Source organism: Neomonachus schauinslandi, chromosome 3 (genome assembly GCF_002201575.2).
Source record: "Neomonachus schauinslandi chromosome 3, ASM220157v2, whole genome shotgun sequence".
In the NCBI taxonomy this organism is placed as follows: Eukaryota; Metazoa; Chordata; class Mammalia; order Carnivora; family Phocidae; genus Neomonachus; species Neomonachus schauinslandi.
Window position 1 is genome coordinate 31,357,853 of NC_058405.1, and position 19,758 is coordinate 31,377,610.

The following is a 19,758-nucleotide window of genomic DNA, read 5'->3' on the forward strand; positions in this document are numbered from 1 at the left end:
AGTTAGGATTTCTACTTCCTTATTTATCTCTGCAAGATACATGCCATGTGAGTATTCCACAAAGGATCCATGCCTCAGAAGACGATGATGGGGGAATTGCTGCTTGAACTGGATAGAACCAGAAATATAAGTTCTTAAGGGAAATCTAGATCCCTGATGACTGATAAAGTGGTTCCAGTTGTCTATGCCAGAAAAGATAAAGTATGGTTATCAACATATCACCATTTAAAAATAATTTCCCTCAAATTAGATCTGATTTATACAGAAGTACAACTGAAAGGTGAGCTTTTTAGACAAAAACATGATGATCTATCTAGAGAGGCAATGGCAAGATTTAATTTTAGGACATCTATGAATTTAGACTTTCCTATCACCAAAGATGAGAACTGATGAAAAACAGGGCCAGTCTTACGTACTAACAGGTCAAAAAGCTATTTTCCCCAAACTTTTTCAATTAGATAAATGTGTTAAGGGAAGCCTACTGAAGTTGATAAAATTAAACAAAACACAAAACACAGATTTGGGCTCTACAGGCGTAAGTAACAGAGGAAATAGATCAACTTTGATTTTTGCACACATGATTCTTTTGCATCGTTTTTTCAGGGTGCGAGTGGGGGGAGAACTTAAGTGAGTGACCCCCCAGTCATGGTGCTGCTCTGGCCCTGGAGCCACTCTCCTTCAGGAAAGGCACATCTCTACCTACTTCATCCACTTCTCCATTCCAAGAGGCAGGTGGTATTTCCAGTGCCATCACTTAACCCATTTCAAGTTTATCTCTTTCCTACCAAATCCATCTTCAGTCCTCCTCCCACCAGGCACTACACCAACTCTTCTTGCTTTCAGCAACTGTCTTCTACGTCACCCATTATCCCACTTTCTCCCGTCTTTTCCTCCGTCTGTCCCACCACCTCACAGTTTCATGAATGTGGTCCCCTGCTTGCTCTCCTATTCTCACTTTTTTGTCATTCCTGAGCCAGTCTCCCGTCTTTTTGACTATGAGCTTTCCTGAATAACCTTCCCTGCTGTGTCTTCAGTTATTGAGCCAGCCCAATATATCCAAAATTAAATTCAGGATCTTCCTCCCAAACCTACTCTTTTCCACCTCTTGCTTCTCAAGTATTGGTCAGTTACATCACTATCTGACCAGATGCCCAAGTTAGCAACACTGGGGCTTCTTCCTCCTGCCTTTCCCACCCCGCCCCCGCTGCAGCCATGCATTTAATAAAGTGCTCTCAAGTCCTCCATCCATAAGTCTATCCTGAATTATCCCACCCTTTGTTACTCTTCAGGTTACCATGTTAATTTAGAGGGGAGACCATAGTCCAAACTATTGCGGCCACCTCCCAATTGGCGATCCTGCCCCCGTCCTTCTTTCCCTCCATCTTCTACACAGCTCCCAGACTGTTAGTCACAGAACATGCCAATTATCATTACTGCACCCCGTTTTAAAATTGCTGGTAGCTCCTTACTGCCTATTGGGTAAATTTCAAACTACATTTCAGAAAACCCACATTTCTGATCCAGTTCTGGTAAGTTTCAAAAACTATATAGCTTTCCTCAAAAACAATCTTAAGAATGATTTTATCTTTATGCAACAGAAGATATTTCAGTCCCTGTTGGCTCTAAAATTCTAGAGATACAGCAAAGTTAAGTCAACATTTGGAGACTTAACTACACATAAGGCGGTTCTCAAATTGGGAGTTTGTCATATTTCCAAAAAATTAGGGTCAGAGAAATTACAGTCGTGGCCTAAGCGCTTAACCAGCCCAGGGCAAGTTATGTAACTTCCAAATCACCAAGTATTTCATTGCGAAATGTGGGGATAATACCACCGACTTTGAAAGGTTATTGGGAGGATTAAGTGAAACACTTAAAAGGTGCCAAGGTACGTGCCCCATAATTACCTTCTCTTATGCATGGAAACAATGCTATATGTGATATATATGCTGGTTAAACAGTTTCCAGGTCAGCTAAAGAAAGCCCTATTTAACGCTCACATACCTAGCTCTAAAGCCAAGAGAACGCAGCATTCAACGAGTACTTTCAGATCCAGGCACTGTGCTAACAGTGATGGGGGCATGCTTGCTTCCTGCCCTCCCGGGGAGTAGGGTCTACAGAAGAGTGTGGTAGGAAAAGCTGGGTTAGCATTATCCCTGGGTGCTATTCAAAAGGGGCCCCATCGCAGGCTTGGTGACTGAGAAGTAAACATGTAAAAATCTTCCTTCCTTCCATCTGTATCATCTGGCTTCTGGGTAGCACTTTAAAAAATCTGGGGCAGAGGTTCTGAAATGGGGATTTGGATGGAGTTTGAGAGAAGAGGGCTCTGACAAGACAGAAAAGGAAACAAAACCCTGTCAATGAGACCAGTCGGGGGAAAATAATCAAAGCCACATCTGTGAGGCAGATGGAGGAGGATGAAGAGCTCTGGGCTCACACTCTCCCCTTGCCTTGGGGTCACCCTCACAATTGCCCTGGCAGGCTGGATCAGAAAAAGGGGGAGGAAAAGAAACAGTGTCATAAGAGAAGTAGGGCAGAAAAGGGAATGGGAAGGAACGAAACCCCACCTGGGCAATGGAGATGGGAAAGAAATTTCTGTGGGCAGATTTTAAATGAGGTTATATTAAGTTCTTTTTCTTCTTAATGGCATGGACCACCTCATGACCACAATTCTGTAAGAGGCTCCTAACCAGTTTCTGCACCCCCAGACTTTGTTTCCTTAAAATAATTCTATGTAACAGCACAGTGCTTAGAGTCATAAAATACGCCTTAATCTTAACACTCCTACATTAAAAGAGCCTATGAGGACCTAAATTACCTGCTGGATCAAGTTCATACTTCAGTTTGGTGATCAAGGCCTTGAATGCAATTCAAGTCAGTAAAGACACAAGTGCCAACTATGTGTAAAGGCTGTAGAGGGTACAAAGAATACCAGTGAAGGAGAAACGATGAACATTTGGAACGAGGAAGAATCCAGCAAATGAAACTTTCACCAAAGGTGAAAAGTTCAGTTCCAACTAGGGGAAGAAGAGGTCTTGATTCATGAAGGAAGTGACCCTCCTAGGCTTTGAGAGAATAGGACGACTTCACAAGACAAACATGGGTGAAATGAGCATTTTCGAATCTGGGAACAGTAAGAACAAGTATGTATGACATGTTGAAGAAAGTGTACGCTGTGTTTAAGAAAAAGCAAGCAGTGTTGTGTGGCTTGGTCACCAAATTTCAATTCTTTTGTGGTGCAGGTGACCTTTAGTTCAGAGTGCCTGGTTACGAATCCTGACTCCACCACTCAGGACCCTGTAATGGCCATGGACAAGTCACGTGACCGCTCGTGCTTCAATTTTCACAACAGCAAAACAGGGATACACAGTCCCTGAGGACTCAGAAATCGCCCAAGAAGCCCGTCAGCACATGGCAAGCGCTCAGTAAGCAGTTGTTACAGCACTACAAAGGGGGCTCGGGACCAGTGTTGAGGGGACGGAGTGCTCCCCTGAGTGCTTTGAACTTCACTGAACAGACCACAGATATTTTTAAATGGTGATATGTTGACCTGTCTTTAGAGATTATCTTTGTTAACATGGAGGTATATTTCTTTGTTGTTCCCATGCATCTTGACAAACATATATCTAAAAATAATCTCTTCAGCTTGCTAAAATCCTTAGCTATCATTTTTTTAACTTCATTTTTAAAGAATTGGAAATCTATAATTAACATCCTAAGTTTCAGTGGATGAGAACAGTAGCCTATGGTATACTTGGAGAACATAAGGTACCAGTGGGTGAATAATAAAAACAGAAGCAAGGTGGCTTTTGTTTTATGGACGTGAGTGTTTGCTTTCACGTTTTCAAATAGCAAACCCAACAAAACAGCCTTATTAAAGTATTGTGCACTCGGTGGTAAAACGCCCTCAGGGTGGCAGCTGACTAGTCGCATCCAGGGATTAAGAAAAAGAGGCTAAGTGTGGTGTTGGGTGTGTTCCAGGTTATTGCAGTTCAGGAGAACCTGAATTAACATGGCATGGTTTCAGGTGTCATCATTAATGGATTCATGCCCCTTTGAAATGGTATCCTACCAAGCAAAATAAGGCTTTGCCAAGTCGAGTGGTTGGAACTCCCCCGCATATGTATAGATCACACGGTGACTTGCCCATCTCGGAGTTGCTCGGTGTGTCCACTCCTACACTGTGGACAGTGCTACTGCTCAGGTAGCATCACCTGCTCTTGTCACCGAGAAGGAGCTTTCTGCCTCGGGAACAGTGCTGTGAACATTACAAGATAGCCCGGGACGAATAAGTCAAGGGTGTTTGTAACGCTCTCCCAAGCGTTTGTCCAAACTCTATAATTCTAGGTATTCAGAGAATAGAAAAATAAAAAATAGTGTGTTGGTGAACATCTAAATGTTTTGGTAGCTTTGTAAGTGTTCTTCGGGTCTTCCTTCTCCTTCTTACCTCACACTTAACGCCAGTAATATCTTTTCATTTCTTCCTCCAGAATCTCCCATGGCGGTCTTTTCTGTCTCTGCTTCCGCTAACCTAATGCTCAGGCCCTTTCCCCATCAGTGCGAACGCTTTGTAAATCGTCACCTGTATCTCTGCATTCTCTGCAAGGCTGGTGTTAGATCGACTTGCATGATGCCAGGCTGCACTTGGTAATTTCTCTGCTCCAGAGCCTCTCATGGCACTCTGTGGTCTGTTCAGTGAAGTTCAAAGCACTGGGTGCTTATCTGGGTGGCTCAGTCGGTTAAGCGTTTAACTTTTGGTTTCGGCTCAGGTCATGATCTCATGGGTGGTGGGATCCATCCCTGCATAGGGCTCCCTGCTCAGTGGGAAGTCTGCTTGAAAGATTCTCTCCCCTCTCCCTCTGGCCCTCCCCCACTTGCATGCTCACACGCTCAATCTCTCTCTCTCAAATAAATAAATAGATCTTTAAAAAAAATAGTCACAAGAAGGTTAATATTATAGGGAAAGAAATGCCATGTCCCTAGAGGCCAGCACATAGCATGTGTACCAGTTTCCCCTCGTGGTCAGTTAATTTCCCTGAGAAGGGGCTTTTATTACTCAATTACCTGTTAGACCTAAATCTGTAACCTCCCAAGTGACCCCTACATCTGAACCAGGGACTGCTGACCACTAGAAGTATAAGGCAACTGTTGCTGAATTGAAGAGTAGAGAGAAAATAACAGCCAAACCCTAAAAAGATAGGTCCAAAAAGCCTCAATACACACACAACATCACAAGGGTTATCTGGATCTATAAACGCAAAGGTGGAAGAGGCCTACTTCTTCCAGATGTGCTAAAAATAAACTGCAATATCGTTTTCCACATTATCAGCCCAGATAATAATGCCTAGAGGTTAGAAGCATGGTTTCCAGATTTCAATACTCATGTTTCTGAGCAGTGCATTGACAGGCAGCCTTCCCAAATTCACCTGCGATCCCGAGACCTCTGTCTGCGGTGAGCTTCCCCCTTCTCCAAACGCAGATGTTAAATCGGGGCCAGATGTTGAAGACAGTGTGGCTTGAGAAGTGGCAGCCTGGTCCTGGGAAAGTGATGAGAAGGAGGGTGTAGGAGACTGCAGCCCCCTCACACCTTCTCCCACCGCTGCTCGCTCTCTCTCACTGGACTTGCTGGAAACAAGCAGGCTTGTGTCAGGTTTCTGCACAGAGGTGCTCACCAAACTATTCTGCGTTCTCTTAGCATCTTCTATATCTCCATTAAACTTCCAAGCATCATCCATCTAAAAAGGAAACGCCATTTTAAGGTTGGTGTCATTAGATTTCTGTTTAAAAAACATATACATTAAATACTTTAAAACTATAGAAGTAACATACCTCCCACAGCAACTATGCCTAAAAGCTCGGAGTACATTCTTTCATGCTAACAGACAGGTGCATTTGTAGTGGGAGGGGGATTTGTTTTTTACAAAGTGTTGATATTATAGACACACTGTTGAAACTTGCTTTGCTCATTTACATCACCCTGACAGGTCAATGGACAGATCTCTAGACTAGTCTTTTTAATTGCTGAACACTCCATTGTACGGGTAGCTACAATTTATGCATTTGATATGCATTCAGTGTTGTTTCAAGTTTTCTGTAACTTCCAAAAACATTGCAACAAGTACCCACTTATTTTTATAATTGGAATATTTATTTTTATATTTTTATATAAATATAAATATAATCTATTTTTATAGATTCCCCAAAGAAGACTCACTGGACCGAAGGATATTTTATAATATGAAATTATAAAAAATAAATGTAATATACAAACTTTATATCTATTTATCTATTTATCTTCTCGAAAAAAATTGTAGCAGTGTACTCCTAATAGAATATAGAAGAATGGCTATTTCTCTGCATCCTTGCCAACCCTAGACATTTTCAATGTTTTACATCTTTGTCAATCTGATGTGTAAAAAGCTGTACACCTCATTCTTGCTCTCATGAGGTTGAACATGCTTCGATGTGTTTTATGTTATCAAACATTTGAACTCTCTCTTCCTGAAACTGGCTACTCATTTCTATATCCATTATTCTACTGCTTGCCTGTCTTCTTACCAATTTGTAGGAACATGTTAAATCCTAGTTATATTAACTCTATATCTAAAACTCATTTTACTAATATTTTTCTGAGTCCATAAGTGGTCTTTTGACTGTTACTAATGAGTCATATACATTTGATTTTTTTATGCTGCCAAATATATCTCTATTTTATTTACTATAATGATTAGGACTTTCCTGACTAGTTTAGGCAGGTTTTCCTTACCTTGAAAATCTTTTCAAGTTTTTTCGTAGATTTTAGGAAACTATACTGGCAGAGGTAAAAGAAATCTGAACATTGATCTTAACACTATACTGCGTCCTCTTACGTAGTTAAAATTAATACACCCACTTTCAGCTATGCAATACTGCTTCATTCTCAGGGCAAATGATTCCATTTTCTATATTCTTAAAAACCCCAGTATAAACAGAACCATGAGATACATTTTAATAACCACATTCAAGCGTATCAAGTTCTAATAAAGCAGGTAATTTGAGAAAAATAGAAAGCTGTACATAAGGCATCTGAAAATATTTGGGTTAAACCACGCAAAATTGCTATTTTGTAGGTCAAAAAGAACGACTAGCATCTTCATATGGTTCAGCCTAATACTTTACAAAAGCTACATTTGAGAAAATACAACACTAAAAAATGTTCTGCCTTAGAAAGCAGCTTATTCATTCTTTAAAAGGTATCAGGCCTTACTTTGATTGAATTTAAAGTTTAATCAGTTCCACAGAGTTGTTACATTTTAAGCATTAAATGTGTACTGAAACTAAATCAGCTGAAACAAAATGGCCCTATACATAAGTTATGCATATTTTCTACATCAAGTAGAGGTAACTCAAACTTCTACCCAAGTTCCCCAACATTTTGCTCTTGAGAACAGACTAAATGAACTGGGAACACATTTTTTACCGTGTAGGATCTTGGGAGTGATGAGATTCCCCTTGCCTGAGAGCCAAAAGGTCTCGGTGTGACCACAGATGTTAACCTGGCTGTATCAGTTTTCTGGTAACTTCTGGGGAGAGAGGCTGAAATTCGAGTCAACTCTGTTTGTGTAGTCAGTGAATGCTGAGAAGACAAAGAGTCTGGGAGTTGTTCTTCCATGGGGCTTTTAGAAGGAAGGTGAACGTTAGCGGCCACAGCGGCCCCTCTTTTTGCAAAAGTTGTGGAATCTTGTTTAGGAATTTCTGTAGAATATGCTGTTTCCTTCTCTTCCACTCTCTCGCTCTGGTAACTTGCTTCCAACATGGTCGGTGTAGGGGAAAGCATCTCTTCATTCAATACATCATCAAAGGAATGCAACCTCCTCCTCGAGGCAACTGTGGACATTTGATTTCGGGATTCCCTTAGCAGGAAGAAGCACACCATAACCACCAAGTTACGCAGGTGACACACTGAGGTGGACAGACAGAGGTTACTTGGGCAGTAACATAAAATGGACTAAGAATAAAAAGGCTACTGACTTCACACAATAACCAACACGATATTAACAGAATAGGAGGATAAATACATGTAATTTTTTTTTAGTGCCACACTAAAAGATTGTAGGAACTTGATTCTTTTTTTTAAAGAGGCCCTCAAATATTTCAGAGGGATTTTTTTAATTGTAAAGAGATGTTAATAAGAAAATGAGGATGGGGCGCCTGGGTGGCTCAGCCATTAAGTGTCTGCCTTCAGCTCAGGTCATGATCCCAGGGTCCTGCTTGGCGGGAAGCCTGTTTCTCCCTCTCCCACTCCCACTCCCCCTGCCTGTGTTCCCTCTCTCGCTGTGTCTCTATCAAATAAATAAAACATTAAAAAAAAAAGAAGAAAGAAAATGAGGATATTTTACTAAGGGAACATTCACGAAGTTTTACCTACAAGTTTATCAATCTTCCAAAATTAGCGCACTTAAAATATAACTGATTGTCTGACAACCAATTTGAATCTTTCAAAGATGTGGATTCCTTTACAGGGTTGTGAGTATTTTTTCCTGTATGCAATTTAAAATAATTTAGTAAAAACAAAATACCACAAAAGACTCAGACTTCAGTTAAGGTCAAGTTAGTATATGATTTCATATAGCTTGATAGAACTTGCATGGACAATTACTACAGATTAAAGACACCATTCATATTTATAGAAAAGTTCATCACACATCCTCATCACTACCATTTAGTAGGGAATCCCTCTTAAGTGAATGAAACTGTGTTTACCATTTGCTTCTATGGCACAAAGGAGCTTTGTTTAACTTCACCTGACAGCACATTTCCTTTTTGACATTATCCTTAAAGCATATTTGCCTTCCCCCTGACCTATAAATATTCCAAGGTTTCTCACAGTAACAGCTCTACAGGAACTTTTAAATTGGACCTTTATCCTGTTCTGTTGCAATGCCAAAAATAAACCCCTTACATTTATGCTTATATTGTCTTCCTTTAAAATAGAATTTTAATCGCACCACTAAAACATGAAAAGGAACTTGATATTTTACACAATTTAGATGAGTGGGAGCTGGTTTTATTTGGCCATTCTATTCCTAAATTCATTTTAAAAGTAGAAAAGGTAGTTTATTTTCTGCACCAAAGATGGCCAACACCACCCAATACTGCACTTGAATATACAATGTAAAAATCAAGAAAGAATGCCCACCTATATTAAGCACCCATTTCTTTTGTTAATCCAAGTCACTCTTTATTACAGCAACACTTTACTTTCTCATTGCAGAGCAAAATCCTGACTGTTTCACATCTATTTGCTTATGGTTTAATATTGGTATCCAACCCTTACATAAAATATGGATTTCTAACACTGGAAACTTCAACCGTGAGATGCACTCAGCTTTATTACCTGTCCTGTAGCATTTCCTTAAATGTCTTAGAGCTTCTCTCAGATTTCTCAAGTGCCTGCTTTTCAATTTCTTCCCTCTCTTCCTTTTTCTTCTGCAGATCTGAAGTGTAGCTTTTTCGACGATCTTTCCATTTTGCAAGATCCTGACAGAAGAAAATCACATCAGCACAGGCATACCTGAATTTCTACACACCCTCTCTAGCAATGAGAGCATGCCAGGGTATCCCATTACATCGCTGAAACTGTTCACTCCAACTTGATGCCAAGGTGGCCTAATTTTGCTTTTTATAGCTGGTGTTTCTATACCAACCTCTATCTCATGTGTCTGTCTAAAAAACCTGACCTAATAAGATAGACCCCATTACTGTTTTCCTGCCTCCCTGCCCATTTCACAAAGCCTGCTAAATGCCTGTAATTGGGTGCCAGGTCAGAAAGATCAGGAACTGTTTCAAATTCATTTTCATCTTACTCCAACAATCTGGCTGTTGTGTGAAATATCATATTTCACTAGTACAACTGGAACAGAGACAGGATTGGAATGGTGAGGCGTAAGTGCCCACTCTGTCTTTAATTTAACATACACCGAGCTGGATCCCTGCTTTGAGGCAGAGGACCACAAACGTGCAGATGCGCAAGATGTGGGTTCCCTCAAGGAACCCTTGGTCTGGAAGGGAAAGGGACTTGTAAATAAAAGTTCAACAATGAGTGTGACTGGACAGCACACGATGGCGGGGATCCGAAACAGAGAGAGTGATCAATTCTACCTCAGGCAGGGGAGGGCAGAGTTTGAAAAGGCTTTCCTGGGGAGGTCAGGCTTGAGGATATGATTTTAAAGCAGGTAAACTCTACCCAACGACAGGGCAATAAGGAAGATGCCGTAGGAAAAGTGGACCTGTTTCCCATATTCCCAGGAACAGAAGCTGGGTGACCTAAATTAGCCCTAGCAGCCTAAGCTGGTTGCGACACTCAAGGGTTTAAGACATTCTGAATGGCACAGACTTTTCTAGGTCTCCAAAATAGAGAAATGCCATGCTAAGAACTGCCAGTGGCATTCCAGTCCAAAGAGAAGCACATCCAAGATCTCAGACTAAACTAGTTTGGTTTATACCCTTAAGAGTTGACAGGGCCATTCCTGTTTAAAAACAGCCTGAATGGGCGCCTGGGTGGCTCAGTTGGTTAAGCGACTGCCTCCGGCTCAGGTCATGATCCTGGAGTCCCGGGATCGAGTCCCGCATCGGGCTCCCTGCTCAGCAGGGAGTCTGCTTCTCCCTCTGACCCTCCCCCCTCTCATGCTCTCTCTATCTCATTCTCTCTCTCAAATAAATAAATAAAATCTTTTAAAAAATTAATTAATTAATTAAAAAATAAATAAATAAATAAAAACAGCCTGAAGCCAGTACGAACCACTTCCAAAAAGAATAAAAGCAGTGCGCATTTAGTCCTACAGGGTAATCAGCGTGAATTCTCATCTGCATTAACAGATAACCCCTCAATACTTCTTTTCACACCCAAACTGTCCCCATGTATCTGGGCAAAGTGACATTGAATTACTGTTTCTTGATCATTAAATCAAGTTCCCAACCAAAAGAGACACTGGAATTGAGAAATTCAGCCAAGGCAAAAGGTTCTTCTTCATCTCATAGGCTTTAATCTCTTTGAAAATGAAGATTTACTATCCCTGGCCCTTTTGTTCATTCTAACACTCTACTCTTCCCATAAAGTTATCCTCAAAATCCTTTGGGTTCGCTCTGTATAATTTATCTATTGTATTCCTAGACACTCTTTTGGTTTGTAACAATTACCCCTTTCAAAAAAGGTCAAGCTTTTTTTCCTGCAGGGACAAAGCTAAATAGTAAGTCTGTGTCCATATAAACATCTGAATATAAGTCAGCTCTATGAAAACATCTCATTTTGATTCGTATCAGACAATGACTTTTCCAGCCAAAATATTACGCCTAGTTATATTTCTTATTTCTCCCCAAATCTCTATTAACTCTGAGAACTCCCTTCATCTCTTCCTGCTAATGCCAAGACTTTTCAGGACCCCCTGCTCCTCTAAACTTTGAGCTAAGTCTTTTCCCTTCACAAGCTTCAATAACAGTCATACCCCAAATTCAACCGACCAAAGCAAGGGAACAAATTAACCATGCTGTAAGGAAGCAGATTCACATTTTTGAGAACTCAGAGAATATTAGAAAATAAATATCCTATTATATTTTTCACAGAGGCCTTTAAAATAGGCAACAGTGATAGGCCAAAAAGGTGTACGAGTCTTTTCAAAGGAAGCTGATCGCATTTTCTGAGGACTGAATTCTGTAGCAAGGAAAATCATCTCAAGTATCCTGATCTTTTAAGAGAAACAAGGAAGAGTCAAATAAGAATACTCTCCCAGTCTTCCCTTCTCCCAATATAAAAAGTACTCACATCTTGCCATTTCTGGTCTTGTTCTTTTAGTTGTGATTTCATTTTCTGCATCTCCTCGTAACGCAGCTGACGCAAGTTCTGAATATCCTCCGCGCTGACATCACTCATGGACTTACTCCTACAACCAAAATACCCATGGTAACAAAGGGTCACATGACCGGATTTAGGGTTAAACTGGAAGGTTGTTTGTTTGGAAATTCCATCTAAATTTCTGCTGTACTACCTAGACGTTTCAGTGATATTATCACAGAAATAACACTACAGAGATAAATGGTGTTTTTCCAAAACGCAGAAACAAGAGCCTAGCACTCAACTCAAGTGTGAATTCTTTCACAAAATGGTTAAGTGAACCCTGCATGAGTCTGAAAAAATAATCCAATGTTCATATTTGGAGTGGTCCATGCATAAAAGGATTACTTTAGAAAGAAATATTTACTAGAATCGTCTATATTTTTCTATCTCCCCCAAAGATAATCTTTTAAGGTTTGGCTGCCTTTTTTGGGCACTTATTAAATAATTTAATGATTACCTGATATTTTCTCCTCAAGTTCATTACCATAAATAAACTTGTTACTTCTTCTCAAGGATTCTCTAAAATCCACCCCACCACTGCACTAGACTTATTCTCAAAGCACCATAGGTAGTTTCTAGCAGCCAGTTATAATGGAATGACCTTTACAGTCCTCTGTTTTATATTAAGGCAGATTGCATGTCTCCCAATGTGTGACCCTGTTATGACTATGTACTGAGGATTAGCTCTCAGAGAGCTCAATCTAAAGTAGAACCAACGAGCAGAGTGAGGTGTTAGACATGAGGCACATAGAAGGGATGGTCAATTGCACTGGAGAACAGGGTAGTGAGAATGGGGTAGTCCAGTATGAATACTGGAGAGCGTAGGAATGAAAAAGAGCTTTTTTTTTTTTTTTTAAAGATTTTATTTATTTATTTGAGAGAGAGAGTGAGAGAGAGAGAGAGCACAAGAAGGGGGAGCGGGAGAGGGAGAAGCAGGCTCCCTGCCGAGCAGGGAGCCCGATGCGGGACTCGATCCAGGGACTCCAGGATCATGACCTGAGCCGGAGGCAGTCGCTTAACCAACTGAGCCACCCAGGCGCCCTGAAAAAGAGCTTTTGAAGGTGGGGTACCCAAAATGTGCTTTCCTATAGAAGTTTCATAATGCACTTTGGATTTTATTTCATTTTAACGGACTCTAATTTTATTTAAATAAGTTATTTAAGTAACTCTACATCTCCTTCTTGGGCCTTTAAACTTCGCCCTCCCCGAGAGTTTGCTATCACCACATTTCTTTTATAACATGCTTGCCCTTAGCTAGTTCAGGAATTCAATTAGTCTCTATGCAAATGACTCCCAATCCACACAGCCCCGGGGTCAGGCCCTCCCTTGACTCAATTCCAATTACTTGTTGAATAAATATCTGCATGGATATCCCCTAAGCACCTCAATTGTAAAAGGACCAATTGAAATAATATCTAGGAAGGATTCTGTAAACTATAACTCACTAAACACATGGTTATTGTTGATGTAGCCAAACTCAATCTGTCCCCAAACCTGCTTTTCTGCTTCTGGCTGTTAATGGTGTAACCTGCTTCCAATCATCCACATTTGAAACCTAAGAACCATTTTTCACCTTTGCCTCTCCCTTCTCCCTACTTTCAATTAGTTATCAAGTCCTCTTATTCAGTGTCTTTTTCTTTCCACTTCTTTTGCCAACACCCTAGATCAGAACACAGCCAACTCTTACCTAGACTTTTAAAGTAGCTTAAATTATCACCCAGCCTCCAGATCCAGTTAGTCTGTCTTCAACTGTTCCAATAAGAAAGCCCTTCGTCAGTATATATGCCTTTTTAAATGCCACTCATTCCTCAGGATCCCTGATACACTAAACACTGGATGGGTGTGTATAACTTTCTATTCATTCTCCACTTCAAAGTCTAACAGACTACTCAAACTTGACTTGTCATAGACCAAAAACATGATTACTCACCCACAATGTACTCATCAGTGAAATTCAACTCCATCCTTCAGATTACAGGCCAAAAATCTTGGGAGTCATCCCAGATGCCTCTTTTTTTCTTATACATCATTACTGGTCCCATCAGTAAATCCTGCCAGTCTACTGTCTAATTATAACTAGGACACAACCACTTCTCACCACCTCCACCATTACCACCCTGATCCAAGCCATCATATCCCCCACCTGGATTATTACAATAATCAGTCTTCCTGCTTCTACCCCTTCTTACCCAAAAGTGCATGCTCAATACCACAGCCAGAGGGATCTTCTCAAAACTACACTCAGATAGTAACATCCCTGTACACTGCACCCATCAGTTTCTTTCCATTTCACATGAATTAAAAGCAGGTTCTTCCAAGACCTAGGACATTACCTGGATCCTGCTCACCTCTCTGCATTCATCTCCCATCATGGTGCCCCCTTCACTCACACTGCTCCAGCCAACTGGTTCCCTTGCTTGTGCCCAACCTCCTGCTCTTCTACTGGCTCTTCAACCAACCATATGGCTTATCTCTCACTTCCAGTCATCTGCTTGAACATTACCTCAGTGTTTCCCACCCTGACCACCCTACACAAAAGAGTAAATGCACCTCTCCCTTGGCCACATTATCCCTCACCTTTCTCCCCACAGCATTTCTCCCCATAGCATTTATTGCCATTTGAAATGTTTATGTACACCTCACCTGCCTCATCCTGTAAGGTTACAAAGCAGGGATCTTTTTCTGTCTGCTCCTATATCACCTATGCCTAGAAGAGTGCCCAGCCCATGGTAGGTGCTAATAAATGTGTTGATCTAGAGAATATTCTACCACTTTGATAATAATTCCTACCTCTTCCACACCAAAAGTGGTCTGGCCTTTCTCTCCACTCCTCTACTGCTTTAGTTATACCTTTCTCCTGTGTGTGTGTGTGTGTGTGTGTGTGTGCATGCTTAGTTTATCTCCCTCACAAGTCCACATGTTGTTTGGAGAAAAACACATTAACACATAACAAAGCATACAGGATACATGCATTTAACACCTGTGGCAAGAATGAGGTATGTTTTATCATACTTAATCAAGCAAAATAAATTTGAAATGTCTCTTAAAAAGTGGGTGTATAATAAATCAGGATCCCTCCCCAAAGTTTTATAAGGCAAGCTCTGTAAGATTTATTAAAGAGTATTAAGGAATTACACATGGAATATATATCAAATTATACACTGGATCGTTAAAAATACATACCTAACTAGGTATGACTATATATGAACCTGATTTATGTGAATTTGAAGATATAAATTAAGCTATAACTTCAAAGAATAAGACTTTTTTTGTGCTCAGACTTTAACAGACTCCCTAAAAAAGAGCACAGAGCCTGGCACCCAGCAGGACTGAACCTCCTACCTGTGAACCAAGGGAGCCCAACACTGTCCAGAGCAGACTAATCCCTGTTTCAGGCAGGAATGGGAGTTCCCTATGTTCCTGAGCGTGTACAGTTACCTAAAGAAAGCCTGAGCACATTCCATGCAAGCTGAACTGAGCACTGGGGTGACCATGCCACCGATTTGCACCCCAACCTAACATCACTTAGCTTCTCTGCGCCTCAGGTCCTCATCTTCTAAGCAAGGAAAGTGTTGTTATAAGAAAAGGCGGAAGGTTATACCGATTGTATTTTAATAACTATCGGTGCTTTACACCAACTATTCTTATGAAGGAAAACATGACTGCATGGAATTTCTTGAAAACGAACTCCCAAAACAGCTTCAGATTAGCGAGGTCACCCTAGGCCACATTGATAAAATCTAGAACTTTCTGAGTACAGAAGTCTTTCAGCCAGATCATGAAGAATTCTTTCCTTCCTTATCAGAATTACCAGCATAACATTAAACTCCTGAGGGCTTACTGTGTGCCAGGTACACTGCCAACTGGTCTACCTGGATTAGCTCATTAAAAGATGCGCTCGTCCGGTTCTACCACTCACTAGCTGTATGTCCTTGGGAATGCTGCAATATCTGTGTCTCTTTCTTCATGTATCTATAATGCATCTAAATACATACCTGTCTACCTCACAGACTAGAGAAAGTCTAAGAAGTAATATCTAAGAAGTAAGGGATCAGAAAGGACCAACATGTAGAAAATGCCCTAAATACAGAATCACTGATTGCCTTAAACAGCAGGTAGAAATTCCATGATACTAATTCTGGGGTTCCCGGAGTCCCGAACTTTCAAAGGAAGATAGGGATATACTCATTTATGCACTTTTGAGTATATTTCTGTTAGGTGCTGTAGGAATTCTTTGAAGCACAATCAGTACTAAAACCTGGATAATAGGCTTTAGAGTGACTACAAACTAGGATGATAATGTAAAATAAGAAACTTTTCATTTATAGGTTTACAGTCTAAATTGGGTTTTCCCTATAGCAGCACTATTGATATTTTGGGGCTATAAAATTATTTATTTATTGTAGGAGGCTGTCCTGTGTCTCGCAGGACAATTTAGCAGCATCCCAGGATATAAAAGCACCAGATGGCTAGTAGAAAACCCCCATCCCCAACCCACCCAGTGTAATAATCAGAAATGCCTATGGACATTGCTGAATGTTCCCTAGGGACAAAATCCCCAGACACTCACATCCACTTTATTTGCCCTTCCTCTTTGTTGTCTTAGGTGTCCTTACAGTTCTACAGAATCTTTTGGCCATAACCCATACATGAAATGTACATCTCTTAGTTGTCTTTGATTAAAATTTCACCTTCAATCAGTTTTCATTTCCTGTTTATCCTGGCAGTAGACTAAATGGCTTAGTCCTATTACAAATTATATCTACATACCCTTACAACAACTTTGCCATTCACAGCTTCTGCCGAGAAGCATCATAACCATATTTTCAAATGTCATGGAACCATACAGACAAATCCATGCAACACAAAAGCACGCTTGACAAAATGCCACATAGAAAGCATATTAAAAATAAACAGAGTGACAGATGTTAAATGCCAACAAAAAGCAAGCCCAAAATGAACAAGCTAAGTCTTTAAGAGGTAATGTGCATTTCTCTTTCACCTGGTCCTTAACCAAAAGGAAAGCATTCATGTTATAGGCAGTCATTTTTCAATCACAGGATGTTAGCAATAAAGATTTTCCAGGTAAGTATTCTAAGTTTAAAAATGGACATTATGGGGCGCCTGGGTGGCTCAGTTGGTTAAGCGACTGCCTTCGGCTCAGGTCATGATCCTGGAGTCCCGGGATCGAGTCCCGCATCGGGCTCCCTGCTCGGCGAGGAGCCTGCTTCTCTCTCTGACCCTCCCCCCTCTCATGTACTCTCTCTCATTCTCGCTCTCTCAAATAAATAAATAAAATCTTTAAAAAAAAAAAAAAAAAAAAATGGACATTATGTCCAAGAAATATCATTAAGAAATATCACTTGTTTCCTGTCATATGAACATGTCTAGAAACAGGAAGTAAGTTCTAGATGAAATGCCTATACTCAATCCAATTTTTTGTTTTCATTGCAGCAAAGCAGTTTAAGAAAACCATTGGTAACTGATAGAACACAGAAAAAAAATCCCATATAAAAGGTTTTGATGACAAGTGGTATGAAACACACTTTAGTTTTCTGAAGACATATTTGCTTTACTTTCCTTTATCTGACAAGTCATGCATTATTCATCAATCTCATTTTACAGATAACCTTGCTTTATTTGTGTTACCTTGGCACTACACTGCAAGGGGGACAAACTTTAAAACAAACAGCGTACCACGCAAGCAACAGTCTGGAAATAGTCTACAGAAGGTATTTGCTGCTGCTAGCTAGAGCCAGAAAAATCCCTCGCTTTCTGAACTTGGCATTTGGGTTTCTCTTCTCTCTTCTTAGCCCAGTCATACAGGGCATCCCTACAGAGAAACACGGGGAGTCACTGAAATAGCTGTATGTGTTCACATTCTCATCCAGTACCTGTACTCCATGTACTTGTATCCTCTTTAAGAAAAACAAACTGCTGGGCACCTGGGTGGCTCAGTTGGTTAAGCGACTGCCTTCGGCTCAGGTCATGATCCTGGAGTCCCGGGATCAAGTCCAGCATCGGGTTCCCTGCTCGGCAGGGAGTCTGCTTCTCCCTCTGACCCTCCCGACCCTCCCCCCCTCTCATGCTCTCTCTCTCTCAGTCTCTCTCTCTCAAATAAATAAATAAAATCTTTAAAAAAAAAAAAAAAGAAAAACAAACTGCTTCTATTATCAAGCCTTATTAGCGATGAAAATTCTGAAAGTTTTCATTCAAAATGCTCAAAGCAGCAGAGATTTTTCATCCATTAAATTAGCTTTCCCGTGATGAACTGAGATGAGCAGATGCTTAAGCGTCATGCTGACAAGTTCCTCATTCACCCTCACAAATGAGAAAGCTTTAAGCCCTTGAGGAGCTGGATAGGGAATAATGTGTCTTTGCACGGCACACTGAAAGCATGCTGGTAGTCTGATTTTTTAAATCAGTGGCTGAGAAGTACTTGCAATTAGTTGCCCTTGACTCAGTTACAATTTTGACACCTAGAATGGTTATATTGCTTCAAATAAGAATTTTAGTAAGTTCCAAGGTTTCTACACTTCAAAAATTATCCAATGCTATCACAACTAAAAATTCTTAGAGATGACATAATCCCAGTGGGGGAAGATCCGTAGTTACTAAGGCTTAGGCAGATTAAAATATTTGACATACTTAAATTTTCTTCTTGTTCAAAAACTATTAGAAGTTAGATTCACAAAGTCATAGAAAGTCTGATGGTAAATACTAAGATGTAGCCACCTGGTTATTCTGCACTAGGAATGAATGATTCTACAGTGTGCAGTAAAAAGTAAAAGTATGGTAGCATTTGCTTTTAACTCTCCATTACTCTAGAAATGGGAAACATTTCCGGAAAATTTTAAAAGATTTTAATTTTTGCAGTTTGGGGAAGCTGATTTTGGCTTTGTGACATAGCCATACTATAACTTTTTACCCTAATCAGGAATCATGAAAATGTTTCCAAATTCTACTAAGGGAAGACTAATGTCATCCCTCATCCCAACTAATAAAAGCTCCCCATAGGGACGCCTGGGTGGCTCAGTTGGTTGAGCATCTGCCTTTGGCTAAGGTCATGATCTCAGGGTCCTGGGATCGAGCCCCACATCAGGCTCCTTGCTCAGCGGGAAGCCTGCTTCTCCTTCTCCCACTCCCCCTGCTTGTGTTCCTGCTCTCGCTGTCTCTTTCTCTCTCTCTGTCAAATAAATAAATAAAATCTTTAAAATAAAGAAAGAAAGAAAGCAAGCGCCCCATAAACTAGGAGTAAATAGATAATACCAACTGTATGAATTCCAACTTCAAAGTGAATGTTAGTATTCCTTTTCCATCATAGATTTTCTAAAATTTTCTAAAATAACTTTATTTGGGCTTCAACATCCAGAAGTGAAAATGTTAGTCTATGTAGTAATCAAATACTAAATTAAATATACCTAATCTTAGGCAAGTAATTGTGTTACTTTTAATCAACTCCTTAAGTTAAAAAAAAGAAAAAAAGAAAAGGGGGAAAAAAAAAGACCTGAATTTTAAACTTCTAATAAAAACAAAATCTACTTCAGTCATATAGCACTTCATGCACTGCACACTCGGAAACAGAAATATTACCATTAGGTTGCAAAATTAAGAAAAAATTTCCCATTTTTAAAAATTACATGCACAGCACACAGCATCCCCATTTAGTGACATGCCAGGATAGAAGTGCAGTGACATATTACACGAAGGACAAACAATATGCAGAGATTTTTCTCCACTGTGAACTAAAAAACTTACCCATTCTCACCATAAATCTTTTGAAAGAGTCTAAGAAATCAGAAAACCAAAAATTAAAAGTCACTTTTCAGTTGTGTTACTTTCTAAATGTTCAATATCTTTAAGATTCTAACTAGAGATGGACAAATCTC

General features: G+C 40.2%; 1 protein-coding gene across 4 annotated transcripts in view; it reads right to left on the bottom strand.

Annotated features, from left to right (window-relative positions):
* LMO7 (LIM domain 7) overlaps window positions 1–19,758 on the bottom strand; it is a 93,758-nt gene that overhangs the window by 25,829 nt on the left and 48,171 nt on the right. For all 4 annotated transcript variants that reach the window (XM_044913154.1, XM_044913157.1, XM_044913155.1 and 1 more), the window contains 5 exons: window positions 19,628–19,657; window positions 11,798–11,915; window positions 9,374–9,516; window positions 7,457–7,889; window positions 5,424–5,732 (listed from right to left, as the gene is read on the bottom strand). In XM_044913154.1, the coding sequence (XP_044769089.1) occupies window positions 5,424–5,732; window positions 7,457–7,889; window positions 9,374–9,516; window positions 11,798–11,915; window positions 19,628–19,657 (1,033 nt within the window). The remainder of the gene's footprint in view (window positions 1–5,423; window positions 5,733–7,456; window positions 7,890–9,373; window positions 9,517–11,797; window positions 11,916–19,627; window positions 19,658–19,758) is intronic.